Raw genomic sequence first — 16,795 nt, forward strand, 5'->3', positions numbered from 1 at the left:
TTTTTAATACATGTAATCTTCAAAATTTTAAGAATAATTAAGTTTGAGTACTTTTGGAGTGAGATTAGGGTGTTATTTGGACAAATGGCACAATCATATTGACACACCGGTTCTCATCAGATCACTGAAGTTAAGCAACATTGAGCCTGGCCAGTACCAAATGGGTGACCATTTGGGAAGGCGAGGTGCTGTATGTACCATGAGGTGGAGAAATTAGTGCAGTCTCCTTCTCTCACAGGTAGATGGGACTCTCTTAAGCCATGGTAGGCACCCCTTCTAGTGATGGCGTCACTATAAAAAATACCCTTGATAGCCCTGGCGAAGCTTCAAGTATTCAGTTACTGACAAGATTTGAATTACACTACAAAACTCATGTAGTGAGTTCAATCTTGGCTGTGGCCGCGATGGATGGATGGACAAATGGCTGAGATAGTTACACTCTTTCTTTCTGATTCGTTGGTATTTAATCTCTTCTTCACTTCCAAAAGCAAGTCAATTTTCACAGGAGCATGTTAGTTCAAAGCATTTTCAACTACTGAAAACCCCTCAAAAAGTAACAAATCCATCTTGAATTAACCCAGCCTATAAAAACAGTTATTTGACCAATAAAATCAGATTTCTCTAGCCAGTCACATGCCAGGATAGAAACAAATTGCTACTCACAGCTACACACAACGAAACTTTTTTGTCTATTTCTTATTCAAGAACTTTTAACCTTCTAAATAAACTTTGGTCTTTCAAAGTATATTTTACCTCTCTGTAAACTTGTTGATGTTTTCTCATGAACTTCACAAAATCCCCTTGTTAAGTTAGCACTTGCTAATTGGTAACCTATTCATGTTATATTTTTATCCATCTTTTTTCCTTCTTCAATTTATATTTATTGTTAATGTTGGCAATCTTTACCCAGTCCCTCCTGTAAGTACTTTATTCTATAAAGAATTGGGGAAACCAATGGCAACGGCAGAATCGAGCCGGTCAAACGTCATATCATGCTAATTCATACAAATTTATTTTTTTTATTCAACTCATTAAGACTGATGGGTTGGAGTTGCGGAGATCTGCCATGAATAAATTGACAAATTTTTCATCATTTTTACATAAACTACCAACAACTTTACTGTATTTTCTAGGGTCGATTATGTTATCAGAGTTATTGTCAATTGAATCCAATTCAACTTCTGAATCCAACTTTTGTTCACATAATGTTGTCAGACATGTCGAACCTTTCTAGTATTTTTATTGCATACTTTTCTTGGCTCATTTGTATATAACCTTCAGCTGTGTTGAAATCTATCTCTAGGAAATGGCGGACATTTGCATCTGAGATGATAATGATTCTTTCTTATTGTAGCATATGTAGACGCAATGACCTACTTGATTCTGAGTTATTTTTGGTGAAGTGGTTATGCAGGGTCGGATTCCAGTTTCTGCCCGACTGTTTTAAGCCATATAAGAATTTGTTTTGCATACAGACAGTTCTCTTACCCGTTTTCTATTTTATTTCAAATCCCTCTGGTTGTTCCACATAAATTTCATGATCGATTGGAGCATGGAGATATGATGTTTTTTATCTCCATTTGATATACGATGAGATCCTACTAGGTAACCATTTGCATTAGTATGCAAACTCATGTCATGTCGGCTGTTGGAGAGAAAGTTTCTGTATAGTTTACTCCTCTGGTTTAGTTATAGCCCCTTGCGACGAATCTTGCCTTGTATTTGGGGGAACCTTTAATTTTTTGTATCCATCTATCACTCACTACCATTATGACTTTAGATAAAAATGTTAACTGGTAAACGTTTTCCTGTACAGAATTGATTTCCTCTTACATTGCTTTAATCCAGCTACTTGTCACTGGGGAAGTGGTAGCTTCTTTATAAGTATGTGGTACACCATGTGCTGCTTTATAGAAGTCGATGTTGATTAGTGGGTGATTAGTCGTCCTTAACTATTATCATATAGTTCTTTAATTAGTGGGGTAGTTTGTGTTCCTGCCTTGGGTATCTCCAAGTATAGCTATCCTCTTCCATGGCATTAGTTGGTTAATCAACACTAGATCTTTTAAGTTCTTCTTCCAATTTAAAATTTTTCATCATTTGGGAAAGATCCTCCCATCCTCACTTAGTGGATAGGTTTGAGTGCGTTGTTTGATGAATTTGATTTGTCTATGTTTATATACCTTTCCATTTTCTGGTAATAGACTAGGTATGCTTGGCTGTTTCTTTCGTATCTGACAAATATCCCTTTCTAGCATTTTGGGTCTAGATTTTGTTTTGTGTTAGATTAGGCATGACACACCAAACCGAAAATGTGCATTTTTTGAAAGATTAAGTTTTCTCCCAGCTATTTATAATAGGGAGTCTACTTTAAGTGGTTTTTGAAGCACCCGTTTCATACAACTGCCGATGTCATAACAGTCTAAGTCCGCAAAGGTTTGGGTAAGCCGCTTTTCATGATCATGCATCTTGCCATTTCAAATAGTGTCTGCCAATTCCTCTCAGCAGTTCCATTTTGGTGCTGATGTCTCATGCTTTATGTTGTTTTGGCAAAATAATTTTTAGAAGTTGTTTGACTTGAACTACAGATCATTGTTCGATTTCAGTATTTTTATTTTGCCATAGGGAGAAATATCCGGTATTAATTTTTCAGCAGCGAGTGTAGTGTCACTTTTACTTTTGATGAAGTATAGAAATACAGCGCCAGAAAAATCACTGATGAATAAGACAGTATATCTGTTTCTTTTAATTTTATTTCGGACTATTAGTCTCATCTTTATTAGTTGTTGTTTTTCATCTTTTTATTGGATTGTTTATTCAAAACGTTTCGGCCAACTAATTCCTCTGGCCTTCGTCAGGTGGTAACCGCGACGGATAGGAACTTCGAATCTCCTAACTGCATTCTCAGCCATCACTGCCATCCGTAGTTGTTATCTCACCACAGACCAGAGGAATTAGTTGGCCGAAACGTTGTGAATAAACAATCCAATAAAAAGATGAAAAAAAACAACTAATAAAGATGAGACTAATAGTCCGAAATAAAAATAAAATTAATATATATAATGCGCATCTCAAAAATGAATTCCAATTAAGGAATAATATATATATATATCTGTTTCTGTTTAAATATGCCAGGTCTATCGAGCCGGCTAGATAGTGGACTGAATGTAATATAATAGTTGTCCGTTTGTCAGGGTGTTTATTTCTATTTTGGGAAAATTTTCCTTGAAGGTAGGTGTCACAATTTCTGTTGCTGGTATTTTTTATTTTCATCCTCATTAACTACATTGGGTAGTTTTGTTATATCATCGTAGTCATAGTGACCGAGTATCTTATGCTATGTGCGAATAATATGTCATTCTTCCGTAATTTCATCTTCTGCAGTCATTAGGTAGTATAGTCTTTTGTGTACATATATTTTGAATTTTGTACCATGTTTGAGTTCATTTTCATTTTCTTCAAAAATAACCGTTGCTCCATTTTTGGCTGCAGTTTTTATGAAAAACATGTCTTGTGAGTAGGAGGGTACAAGTAGCATCATTTTTAGGGTAACTGTGATGCAGTTTCCATTTATCTCTTCTTTTTAATGCAAGTTTTCGTTCCATCCACTAGCTCCATATAGTATTTTTTTTTTACTGGAATGTTTAAGTCTTTTAATTTCTTTGCATCTCTAGTGATAGGGAAGGAGGCTCTTGCATCGACTAGTAAGCTCAAGGATGATATCGACTTTCATATATAGTGGTCCTCCATTTTAAATATGAATGTATTTTCTTCATTATCTGCAACGTTTTTCATAATATCCCTTCAGTTATAGCAGCAGGACTCTCTCTCCTGAGTGATGCTTTTATAATAGCTACACCATGATTTGCATCTTTTGTTGTTGGGACAGTTTTGTGATAGATACCTTTTCCGTTACATTCAAAACACAAGGGGTCTCACCCATCATGGTTATTTTTCCTCATAGAAGTCTTTGAGAAAGAGGAAGTTGTGAGGTATATGGTTAGAAAAGAATAAAAAAAAAAAAAAAAGAAATGTACTGGGCGTATCTGCATCGCTCTTTGGGAAAGAAGGAAAGGATGGCCAGTGCATTTGTATATGCGAAGGGCATCTTGGGAAGGCAGAGCATGATGGGAGAAGCTATTTTTTTTCCCTGTCTCTTCCTTTTTTTTCTAGATAGGAGGATATAAAAGCAGGGAAAGATTCCCTGGGGGAGGAGAGAGAAAAGAGTCATGAACATCTTCTCTTGAAAAGACGTTCGGATTGTGTGGTGTGACATTGGTGGCGAGAGGTCAGGTGTGGTCGATTGGAAAAGAAGAGGGCAGAAACGTGCTGTTGTCGAGAGAGTGACTCACTCCTTCCCGAACCCCAGAACCGAATGCTGATTATAAGAGAAGTTAACTTCATGACATTGTCAGTTTGACTTGTCTTTGTGTTTTAATGTTTCTTCGAAGCTATGAAGTTCGGTTTTAAATTGAAAACATTAGTTCCTTATTGCTGTGGGTTACATAGATAGGAAAAGGGTCGAAGTAACTAGGTAGTCTTTTTTTATTTTATTTTGTTTTTTTATTAGATTTTCACCCCAAACAAGGCACATTGCCACTTTGATGTAGGGGGCTACTATCAGGGACATAAGCTACAGGGGTACTATGGCAGCAAGATGTCGGTTCACGTTACACTTGAACTTCTGCATGTCAGTACAGTTGGGGAAGCAGGGACTCGAAAGGTAATTCCAAAGTCTAGCAGTTCTGGGGAAGAAACTACTCGACTAGAAGGCTATCTTACATCTAGGGATCTCTGTGAAGGGGTGGGATTTAGCTGTTTGTCAGGTTTGTCGGGGGTATTTACGTCAAGGAGGCACAAGTGCTTGCAGTTCGCAAGAGCATTCACCGTTAAAGTACTTGTAGAACAGGCAGAGGAATGCAACATTTCATTGATGGGACAGAGGCTGAAGTTTAAATGGCAGTTTAGGACCTATCAGATTGGCGACTCTCTTTTGAACCTTGTCTAGGAGCGAGAGACTAATAGCAGATGCACCAGCCCAAATATAACAATACTCCATACATGGGCAAATGGTAGCCTTATAAAGGTATAGGATACTTTCAAGCGTTAGTAGCTTTCTAGCATAGTAGAGAGAACTTACCTTCTTCGTAGCGGTCCTGGCAATATGCTCAATGTAATTGTTCCAACTCATGTTTCCTGTGAATGTTAGGCCGAGGAGTTTAAAAGATGTACTTTCAGATAAAGAGTCTTTGGCCATAGCTATTGGTGGTAGAGAAGGTTTCTTGTAATTATTGAAGGAAACAAGTTTAGTCTTGACAGCATTGAATGTGACCATCCATTTTTGTCCCTATTCCACTACGGATCGGAGGGCATCCTTCAGTGTTTCTGCGATTTCTTTAGATATGTGTTTATTTGTTTTCCTGTCGAGTAGCCTGTATGGTGTCACACAGACAATTTTGTCAGGGAGGTAATTTATGAATATTAGGAATAACAGAGATCCAAGGATAAACCCCTGAGGCACTCCTGCATTTATATCATATTGTTTAGATGTACGACCATTGGGGACAACATGGATTTTTCTCTTATCTAAGAAGGATTTAATTATGTTAAGTATTCTTCCAGTGATACCATATGATCTGATTTTCCTGAGAAGACTTTCATGCTATACCCTGTCAAAAGCCTTTGATATATCTAGAGCTGCCGCTCTACCCTCGCCTGTTTTTTAGTATCATGGCAATGACCAAGGCATCATCTACTGTTTGTCTTGCATTCCTGAGAGCTGTTAAAACGGTTCCTGTCCTTATGTCTTTTTGAGAGATGTTAGTTGAGTATATAAAGAAACTAGTGGGGGTGCTCAGCATTGCCCGGGTGTTTAGGTGGTATATTAAGGAACCCTGGGGGGGGGAGGAGGATAAAAACAACAGTAGTGGAGGTAAGTAAGGAACCCCAGGGATGGTGTAAAAAAAGTGGTAACAGCAGAGAGGGGGTGGGGAATGAAAACAACAGTAGGCAGAGGTGTTTAAAAAAAAAAAAAAAAAAAAAGTGGTAGTAGGCAGGTAGCCCCCCCCCCCCCCCAAAAGCCTTTGGCGGACATACATAAAAAATGCACACTTACACACATTTTGCTTTTTATATATGTAGATAAGGAAAAGGAAAGCTGCGTATTAAGGTTTGCGTAATATTTCAAGGGCCTTTCTTCCATTATTGGCAACTTCTTGCATTATCAGGGATAGGTCTAGGAACTGTAAAAATTCTGCATCAGCTTCTACATTTCTCTCATTATCGTTTCCATTTCCAACGGGATTTACACCTAAAATAGCACCTTTTAGACCGAGCATACATAAATGTCATAAGAATTTGATTTCTCAAATTTCGTATTTTGCTTCATCTTTGTCGAATAATAATCTGCTCCAGCAGTTTCCATTCTCTCTCTTGAGCCCACAACCTGTTGCAAGTTGTATTGTCAGTGAAAAAGATTAGGAATAAACAAAACTTCAAAAGAGAAAATGTCACGGGTTTTGAAATGGATGTCTGTAATAACCATGTAAAAATGATGCACCAACAAAGTGGAACGTTTTACAGATTTATTTAATAAAGTACGATTAAGATTATAATAAACTAGCAGGCTACTTGGCGTTGCCCGGTCATAAAATACGCATAATATTATATTTTAATTAAAGCAGAATTCTTATTTATTATAAACAAAAATACTGTAGGTATTAAACGCAACATTAAATTCCTTTCAAAAACTGAAGTAAATAAAAACGTAAAGAAACTGAGACATATGCATCCAAGTATTATGTTGTTTCTAAACAGTTCACTTCTTGTAAGTAAAAAAAAAAAAAATACTTGAGCTGAGATCAAAACCAAAACCTAATGACAGTGAGTCAAGTACGATAACTATTAGGCCAGCTTGCCAAGATCTTTAAAAAGGGCTTTCCAACCCCATGAAACAGTTGAAAAAGATAAAAATCTGATAATCTTCAAGTATTAATTTTTTTAATTTTGACCCTATAGCAGCCCATTTTTTGAATAAAAACCGATTAAAAAGTTTTCAACATGTCTGAATACCTGATATACCAAATTTCAAGTTTGTAGATCAAAAATTTGTTGAGTACATAGGTTAAGAAGTGTTCTCACACACATTCTTACTTTTATAGATATATAGATTTAACCACTGGATTGCAATGATAAAGTCTTTCGATTTGAAGCTGCATATCTCTGTTTAAGGTGTCATGGCGGATACCCCTTTCCCTCTCCAACCAAAGGTGATCACTCTTATTCCGTCCAAGGGAAATAACTCTTTTCTTAGGTTGACCCTAACAAGAAATATGACACATCTGGAGGGATAGAGAGAAGAAATTTTATTGAACACAAGAAAAGAATTATGGGATATTTACAAACAAAGGGAGATAATAAGAAAGACAAGAGTTATCGGACTTTCAACAGTGTTTTTTTTTTTTGTGCATGCAAATATATACTTGTTTTTATCACTCAGTTTTATCTGTACTTTAATGACATTAACAATCGTCAGAAATATGTTGGGTTTTCAATAAATGACAAATTCAGTTTATCCAAACAATGCCGTTTATTTGATATTGGGATATGTGATTGAAGCGGAGAGAGAGATGGGGGCCGCAGCTTAATAGCAATAACAAAAATGCAAACATGCACCTGTCAGCAGGCAAACTTTCTTTCATAAGTTAAAAGCATGTTTTTATTACAATTCTGCTCTATTGTCCTTTTGTTTGCCATTGATGTTTCTAACTATGTCATAGGTCAGAATCTGAGCTGTTTTTTTTTTTTTTTTTTTTTTCACTTGCTCTTTTTCGAGAAATCTGGCATCGTTTGGGACTTTTTATTATTTCAATAATATTATTCCAGCATATGCCCAGTTTCCATTATTTAACACAGTAAATGACAGTAGTTGCGTTTGTGATAGCTTCTCCATTCTTATGTTTTGATTGAAGGTATTATATATATATATTTATTTCATGACAAAATCATTGTTATACAGCAACTGATCAAATGATTATTAATAATTTCTACATTTGCTGTTATTAAACAGAAAACAATAAAACAAAAAAGAAATATGCACAGAAATTTGAACTGAACCCTTTATTTAATTCATGGGGGTAGCATGCTCTTGTTCTGTCAGCCAGGATTGGATAGAGATTGTAAGGGTTTATTTTTTAAAATTTTTTTATATATACATGGGCCTTGATAAGTGGTGATGCCTATGAAAAATATAGTAATCGATAGTAATGAAAATTCGGTAAATTTGTTAACTTAAGTGAAACGGCTCATCAAAAACTTGTTTACGTTAAACTTGAAGACAACCATATTGTAGTCAGCTGGAAAACAGTTCCACAGGAATGCAGTTCTAAGAAAGAAGCTTTGTTCATGGAATCTACATTTAGGTTTAGGCACAGATAAAGTGTGGAGGGAATTATTGATAGTGTTTTCAGCTAGACGAGTGTTTCTTATGAAAGTTTGACAAGGGGGGACGATAGATTAAAGCTAAGCCGAACACTTGCCATGAAAACAACGATAAAGCAAAGACAAACTCGCAGCATCTCTTCTGTGATAAAAAGGTTGCAGGAAAGAGAAAAGGACATCTCTTACGAGGCTATGAAGTCTATTTTGAACTCTATCAAGGCAGGATAAGTCTTTTCTAGCACCTTCTGCCCAGATGTGGCAACAGTACTCCATCCTTGGACGTACCTGGCTCTTATATAGGTAGAGATTTGCATCACCAGTGAGATATCTACTGGATCGATAGAAGGATCCCACCATTTTTACAGCGGCCTTGGCAACGGATTTGATGTATATGTTCCATTTTAGATCAGGAGTAAAGGTCAAGCCCAGAAGCTTGTCAAAACATGAGGCCTCTCCAAGACAAGAGCCATTCATTTCAATTGATGTCAGATGTGTTTGATGCCAGATGTGGATCAGAGCATTAATGATGTAAAGATAAAAGCTTAGTTTTAGATGCATTTAAAGTAACCAGCCACTTCTTTCCCCATTGTACCTTGTGCTCAATATCAGATCACAGGAAAGAGAATTTGGTCATTTACGGTCTTAGATGTGCTACCATAGATGGTAGTGTCATCAGCATAAATGTCAACGAATGATGTAAGGATGTGATTTGGAAGATCATTAATGTAGATCAGGAAGAGAGTTGGGCCCAGAATGGACCCCTGAGGGACTCCAGCTTTAATACTGTGAGCTTCTGATTTCTGCCCATCAACTACTACTCTTATGAACCTATCAGAGAGAAATGATTCAATAATTGAGAAGACATTTCCAGCTGGTGATCTTGTGAAGTAAACCTTTATGCCATACCTTAGCAAAGGCCTTTGATATGTCAAGAGCAATTGCTCTAGAAAAGTTGCCTCTGTCGAGAGATTCACTAATCCTATGAGATATAACTGTAAGCACATCTGTAGATCTAACAGAACGGAGACCATATTGTGTGTCACTAAGGTTGTTTTTGCTGAGATGGTTGATTACTTCTCTATTTAACATAGATTCCAACAATTTACTCATGACGCACAGGAGACTTATTGGCCTGTACTGAGAAGGAGATGAGCGATCACCTGAATTCTTAAATACAGGACATACTGATGAGATTTTCCAGGGTGATGGGAAGCAATTCGCCTTAATACAACGTTTCAACAGTTTTGTAAGTATGGGTGCTAGTTCTGGTTGAAGTTTTTTGAGTACTATAATTGGAATACCGTCAGGACCGGTTGCTTTACTGGAATCAAGGTTTTTGATTAGCTTGACAATATCACGTACAGATATTTGTATATCACATAGTGTGTTTTCTGATACAGGAGGAAATATTGGGAGTTAACGGCCTTGGTCGCAAAGGATAAAATTAGCTGCAAAGTTCTTGGCAAAGAGTTTGGCTTTATCTGATGCTGACGACATTACCTCAGGTTCATTGATGATAGTTGGGATAGAGCACACGCTTCCGTTCAGGATTCTGTTTGCTATTTGCCAAAACTGGTGGGAACCAAGCCGCTGCTCAGCTACTTTGGACTTGATGGACTGAGCATACAACTCTCTTGCGTTCTTTATTACTTTTTTTACAGTGCTTGCTGGTAGTCCTGAAAACGGCTTTAGTCTCAGTACATCTATTACGTTGGAAGTAATTTGCAATTGCTTTGCAATTGTCTTTTCGGTTGCTTACACTGAAGATTGAACTTTCAACTGCAGATGAAAGTCAATTTAAAACTGAATTGTGCCACGAGTCCTTGCGGAAATCCTAGTACAAATTTTCAGAGCCTTAGTGCAAACCTATTTTATTTCTAGATCTAAATATCACTATTTATAATTATATATTATTACTATATTTTGTTTTTTGTGTGTGTGTGTGTGTGTGTGTGTATATATATATATATATATATAATTACTGTCTACTTATTACTATATATGTTATCTATTATTTATAACAAGCAGGGGAGGGAGGTGTCCTTGCCCAGTCATAAAATATGACTAAATATATTTTAATTCATTCAGATTTTGTATTTATAACTACATAGCCAATTTTCTATTCAATATTATATCTCATTTAATATATAGTACTGATTTCAAAAGATTTAAAAACAAAATGATTTGGGGGGGGGGGGTTATCAGCTAGAATCGAAATCAAAACATTTAGCACTCCATCTGCATTCCCTACCATTTGAGCTATTGACAGATAGATAAGAAAGATTAAAAATCAAACCACTTCAAGCTATGAATGAATTTGCGCATGCACAAAAGTAATAGAAATATGTCGGCAAATTGAAATGAATATTTTGCATTTCAACTTGCCGACATTTCTGTAAGCATTATTCATCAATCCAAACAAAGATTTTACTCATTATAAACCATCCTTGGTGTCTGATGACTATTTCCTAATTATTTCAGCAGTAGTTTAATTAATTTAATTACCCGAATTTTTAAGAAAAACATTTGTTTCGTTGAAAAATTAATGTTGGCAAAATAAGTGATTAATATAAAAATAAATTAACTGCATTTAACAACAAAAACTGGGGCAAAGAAAAAAATATATGGTAAATAAACATTAACAAAAGAAAGTTACTCTAGATAGCTAAATAAGTTTATTTATGATATTAAAAACAAAAAACTAGTTTTACAGTTCAACATTAGATTTTTGCATTATTGGTGACATTTATTTGATATGCTTTTTTTCTAATTTTCGATTTTTGAGCAATTATCAAAATCATACGTGCAAGCCACTTTTTGTTCTAACTTAACAAAGTGGACACTAGATTTGTTTTGAACTAAAAATGCTTTAAAATAAGTTAAAACACAAATAAGCTTATCTAAGTAGGTAGAAGAGTAATTTATCTTGCCTTTGGTAACAGTTATTTGCTACATATTTGCTTTTCTTCACCCTTTTTTTTCATTCTGCCAGATATACTAACAAATGACCATAAATTATTTAATGTTGTTAGTATTTAGTGATTTCTTTTTTCATTCATAACAATTCAAAAGAACAACCTTAAATAAGAACTATATTGTTCTTTGAATGGGGTTCACTTCTTCCAGTGATGGTGGTGGAGTTGTTCATTTGGTATTGATGACGATAGTGGTTACTTATGTAGCAATATTAAATGTGGGTTTGTAAAAATAATGTTAAAAACGAAAATTTCCACGTAAGTTTAGAATAAAATAGTAGTTGGGTTAATGCGTACTGGAAGTTACACCATAGGAGGAAGAATGTGACAAGAGCAAGATGGATTCCGCCTCTTAAGTGTTCAACCCAGGCAAACCAATGTCTTTTTTTGAGATTGTAGCAAAATTGTAGTGATTGTGAAAATGACTGCCTTCAAAAACGCCAATGTGTTTGCATGTTTTGTAAAGTCCAGTTACATAAAAATAGAAAAACCAAAATGGTGATGTGCAGCTGATTTTATGCTCAACGGTCACTTGAAAGTAACATGAATTTTGCACCCCGTCCCCATAGGAGTTGGCCTCTACATATACTTGTATATAGTAAATCAAAATCCCAGAGCAAACAATGGACTTATTTGTTGTTGTTTTTAATAGTTTCTGTTATTCCAGCCACAAAGAGTAAAAAACAAAATTATTAATATTGCCATTGCTACTGCAATATGTCACTATGCATTGTGCCAAATATTTATGTCAGCAAGAGACTTTGCCGTTGTCTATCAACAAGGATACTGGTTAAAGAGAAAAAGTTTACTTGATGACAGGCTTCTAATTTTGACATCAGAAATTGACAAGTGGTGTTTATTAATTTTTTTTTATAATGATTAGATTTTGTTGGATTTTTCAATTTTACTAGTTTGTAAATATTTTGTTAAAAGTTAACCAAATTTATTTTAACTTAAATGACAACTGCTAGCGTTAGGAACGATTAATTGGAATCAGAAATTAAAAGAAATTGGAACTTCAGAGGTATCAGAAAAATTTGTACCTATTTTCTGATGCCAAAAATGATTCTTTTAATTTTTTTTTTGAAGCAGGATTTTCCACTGCTGGTAGTAATGATAAAATATTTATTGATTTTAAACTCCCAGTAAAACTGAAATCTATGCATCATCTTCCACAAATGTACTTTTTACACTGGAGAAAATATCTGCATACTTAACATTTTTTTTAACCTGGAATAAATCTATTGTTAAACATTTAAGGATTTATAAAAAATCGGAATCTAATCGTATCAGAATTGAGAAGTGATCATTGTATTGGGAAAAATATTAGAATTGTCCCATCACTAAAAACTATACATAATTGTAACACCTCTACCCAAATCTGATTATTCGTAATTTAAAACAAAACATTTGAATTATATATATTAAAAAAAAAAAAACAAAAAAAAAAAAAACGTTGGCTATTATTTTTGATAAAAAACTATTAAAAAAAAAAACTTTGATTTTCTCATGTGTTAATTTAAAAAAAATGTTGAAAGAAAATTAATCTCCCCCCCCTCTTGCACCCCCACCTCGAAAACATGTTTCTTAAAATATAATGGGTATCTGTTCTTTAATAAGCATCTTTCGTCAATCTCCAGAAGTAGACTTTTTCTCTTTAATTAGAACATTACAGACCAACTGGCGAGGAGTGAAGAATTCTTTATGCAATGTGATGAAGGAAGAATGACTTCTTGGTTGGACCAAAACCATAATTCCGATTTTGTTAGTTGCAATTAACACAATCGGTTATAATACCAACAGTCTGCTATCTATGATACATCATTTATAAAAACAGGTCTTCTCCCATTTCACTTCCAACAAAGTCTGTTGAAAACGCATCCCCATTTTTTTTTTTTTTTTTTTTTTACACAAAAGGGGTCACTATATATCAAGGCCAAGAGGCCACTTGAGGATAAGAATTAATGTGTGTATTATTCATCAATCATGTCACAGGACTCGTACATCTTATTTTCGTTTCTTTGTACCGACACATGTTAAATTTCATTTTTTGTCAGCCAATTTTCTTTGGCTATTTCCTTTTGTAAATTACTGAATGTCAGATACATCAACTAGTTCACACTAGATACATGCGTCTGATAAACTCTTCCCTTAGTCGACAATGGTAAAACTTTGCTGGTTGAGAGGTGTATAAATCATTCTGATGAGGTTGAAAACCACGTCCACCTTGCATGATAGTATGCTGAGAGAATTGTTTTTTTCTTGAAAAAAAAAAAAAAAAAAAAAAGAAATATTTGATGCGGTTATTATAACCATGTTAGTCACATATAAAGTAAAGCCAACCAAAATGATTGTATGTAAACATGATAAATAATTCTATTTTATGTGTTACTAGCAAGGCCACCCGGCATTGCTCAGGACCATATAAGACAATGAGAAAAATTTTGAACATACCTGTTATTCTTAGGATAGAGGAATTTTTGATGTCTATGTCTCACTTGCCATCTTGAGCAAAAGAATATTTTACCTACCCTAGAGTGGGTATTATATGTATGAAATAATTGTACCTTCCCTAGGGCAGGAAATTTACAGCACATATATGGAAAAAAACTTCCTTACCTAGGGCAGGTAATGTACAATACATATTTAAAATAATTTACATAATTTTTTGTTGTGCTAACTTTTCTGTATGTCACAGGTAAGAGTTTTTGTTTTTACATCAGAGTGCTATAGTGAAGAAGCACCTTAAGGTAAGATGTTCTTTGTTTTCATATGGGTACTATACTGTACAAGTATCTTATTTCCTGGATAGGATACTGTACAAGTACCTATATTCTAATTTTAAAATGAAAGAACTTGATACTTTTAAGAAAATGTCTGTTGTGCTGAATTTTCTGTGCCTCTATAGTAAGAATGTGTTTGTTTTTTCATATGGATGCTATAGTGAAGAAGCGTCTTATTTCTCATTTAAAAGTCATACTACTCGAATATATGATTTTCAGTTTTAATAACTTTTATGCACGTCACAGGTAGGATTTTCTTTGTTTTTCATATGAGTACTATACTGCACAAGTACCTTATTTCTTGGGTAGGATAATGTACAAGTACATCATTTCTAAGATATAGATGAAACTACTCGATAATTTTACATAATTTTCTGTTGTGCTAAATTTTCCGTGTGTCACAGGTGAGTTTGTTTTTACATCAGAGTGCTATAGTAAAGAAGTACCTTATTTCTTATATAAATGTCATACTACTCGAATATGATTTTCGGTTTTGATTACTTTTATGTACATTTCAAGTAAGATTTCCTTTGTTTTTCATATGGGTACTATACTGTACAAGTACCTTATTTCTCGTGTAGGATACTGTCCAAGTACCTTTTTTCTAATTTAAAAATGAAAGAACTCGATGCTTTTATGAAATTTTCGGTTGTGCTAAACAGTGGGTCATATTCTAAAACAAAATATGTACTTTAAATTGATGTTCTTATTTACTTGCCTCCCCACAAGGGCAGAGTTAGACACAAGGTCAGTTTTTATTATGGGGAAAATCCAGCTCCCCATAAAGGAACACTCTTAATAGGAACAAAAATTAAAATTTCTCCTTCACTGACCGAAAAAAAGAAAAAGTAAAGTGTAGCATCAGAACAGATACTACACTGTGATCTTGTTTATATAATTTATAACTTATAAAATTTACAATTATTAAAACCAAACATGAAAAAATTGCAAAACTTAGGCATGAAGCCCTATAAGAAATTTAGGGGAGGGGGATGCAAGGTCTTTCTAAAAGGTTTATAAAATTTGAAGAATACTCTTGGCTGACAGCATTCACCATAATACCACATTCACACCGTGGAGTTAAACTATACACTGATCTTGACCCCAAGGCTAAGTTCTTTAATACATTAATCTCAATGAATATTTTATTTCTGATTAATCATATTTAGAGGAAGGAGGAGATTTTTTCCCCCTCACAGTCAGAAGTTCTCTTTCTCTAATATAAAAAGAAAACTATTGCTACTGTGTCGAGTTTAGATGAATTACATCCCTTGATTTAGTTCATACATATCGTGAATGGTATGGTCATGCTAACTGACTAAAGGTTTCGTTGTTTTGTTTTATGGCATGTCAACCCTTTCTGGATGAGGGTATGCCAAATCCAGTAATGCTAGAAAAAGATTTTATGCGTCGTTCTTTATATCTTCAAATATTTATTCATGTGTTTTGGTTTGGTTGTTTTGTAAAGAAAAATTGCTTTTTGGTTTTGCAGAATATGATAGACTTTTGCAAAAGGAAAGGAAAAAGTAATAAATTTTTGGTACATTTTAGGTCAAGAAGCTGGTATCTTCAGCCTGATCTGTTAGCACTAGCACCAGCACCTGAATAAGGGGGAAACAAGCATAATTGTTATATGGATAGATGAAGAAAATTCATAAATAAATTATTAAATCTTGTTTATTTAACCATCGCTTTCTCTCATGAATACTAAACGAATGTTAAAAATTATTTCATGAACTGACTGTAAAATCCTTATTTTATCAGTTCTCATAAAATAACTGGAGACGCATAGACCATCAACAAACCTTTCCTATTAAAATAAATCAACATAAAAAAAAATAAAATGGCAGATAGGTACGTTGCTGGTATCAAACTGATAAACATTTCAGACATTTTGTTTCAGAATTTTTGAAATGAGAACTGATAATTTGTTTTATTCGGTTTATTATTCTCATCTAGGTTGTTATTTGCAAAGCATCTCAATTGATAATTAATGTAACTGCCGACCATATCCATTTTGAACTGAGAACTAATATGAAATTTTGGTACTTGTACAGTTTAATCAAGACATTAAAAAATGAATATATATATAAAAAAAAAAAAAAAAAAAAAGGTTATATTGTATGTATCCGTTTTGGACTGAAGATCTCCGAAAAAAATTTCATTTAATTTGATCGAGTAGTTTTTTTTTTTTCAGTGGAAACACATGTTTTTATGAGAGCATGCGGAAGTCAGCAATTATGGAAATTTTTAACACACCACAGGGAGATAACTCCATGTAAAGCACCAAGACTCCCTCCCCATCTTTATTACTAGCTTTTCTTCCTAAAAATCGAACCTTTTGCTCGGTATCATAAATTGTTTTTTTTTCGCTGTAAAAAAATAACTACTAGATGAAATTAAGTGAAACTTTTTTAGAACTTCGTTCTATAACGGATACGTACAATATAACCGTTTTTTTTTGTTGTTTTTTTTTATATTTTCATTTTTTAATGTCTTGATTAAACTGTACAAGTACCAAAATTTCAAACCAAGCCCTTTATTTCAATTAGGGGTTAGATTCTTCTGGTTCCATCAGCCATCACCGGATAAAAGTGT

The 16,795-nt window shown here is 34.3% G+C and overlaps 1 protein-coding gene and 1 pseudogene across 2 annotated transcripts in view; one reads left to right on the forward strand and one right to left on the reverse strand.

Moving 5' to 3' along the window:
- LOC145292965 (AP-1 complex subunit sigma-2) overlaps positions 1 to 16,795 on the reverse strand; it is a 143,114-nt gene that overhangs the window by 21,568 nt on the left and 104,751 nt on the right. The window contains exon 5 of one of the 2 annotated variants that reach the window (XM_080139191.1): positions 12,997 to 13,675. The exons of the other annotated variant lie outside the window; for it this stretch is intronic. Coding sequence (XP_079995317.1) covers positions 13,610 to 13,675 — 66 coding nt within the window. The 3' untranslated portion in view covers positions 12,997 to 13,609. Of the gene's footprint in view, positions 1 to 12,996; positions 13,676 to 16,795 lie in introns of those variants that run through there. 2 annotated transcript variants of the gene reach the window in all.
- LOC145293398 (5S ribosomal RNA) lies at positions 81 to 197 on the forward strand (annotated as a pseudogene).

This window comes from Euprymna scolopes, chromosome 14, assembly GCF_053919585.1.
Source record: "Euprymna scolopes isolate OS-2025 chromosome 14, ASM5391958v1, whole genome shotgun sequence".
NCBI classification, from domain to species: domain Eukaryota; kingdom Metazoa; phylum Mollusca; class Cephalopoda; order Sepiida; family Sepiolidae; genus Euprymna; species Euprymna scolopes.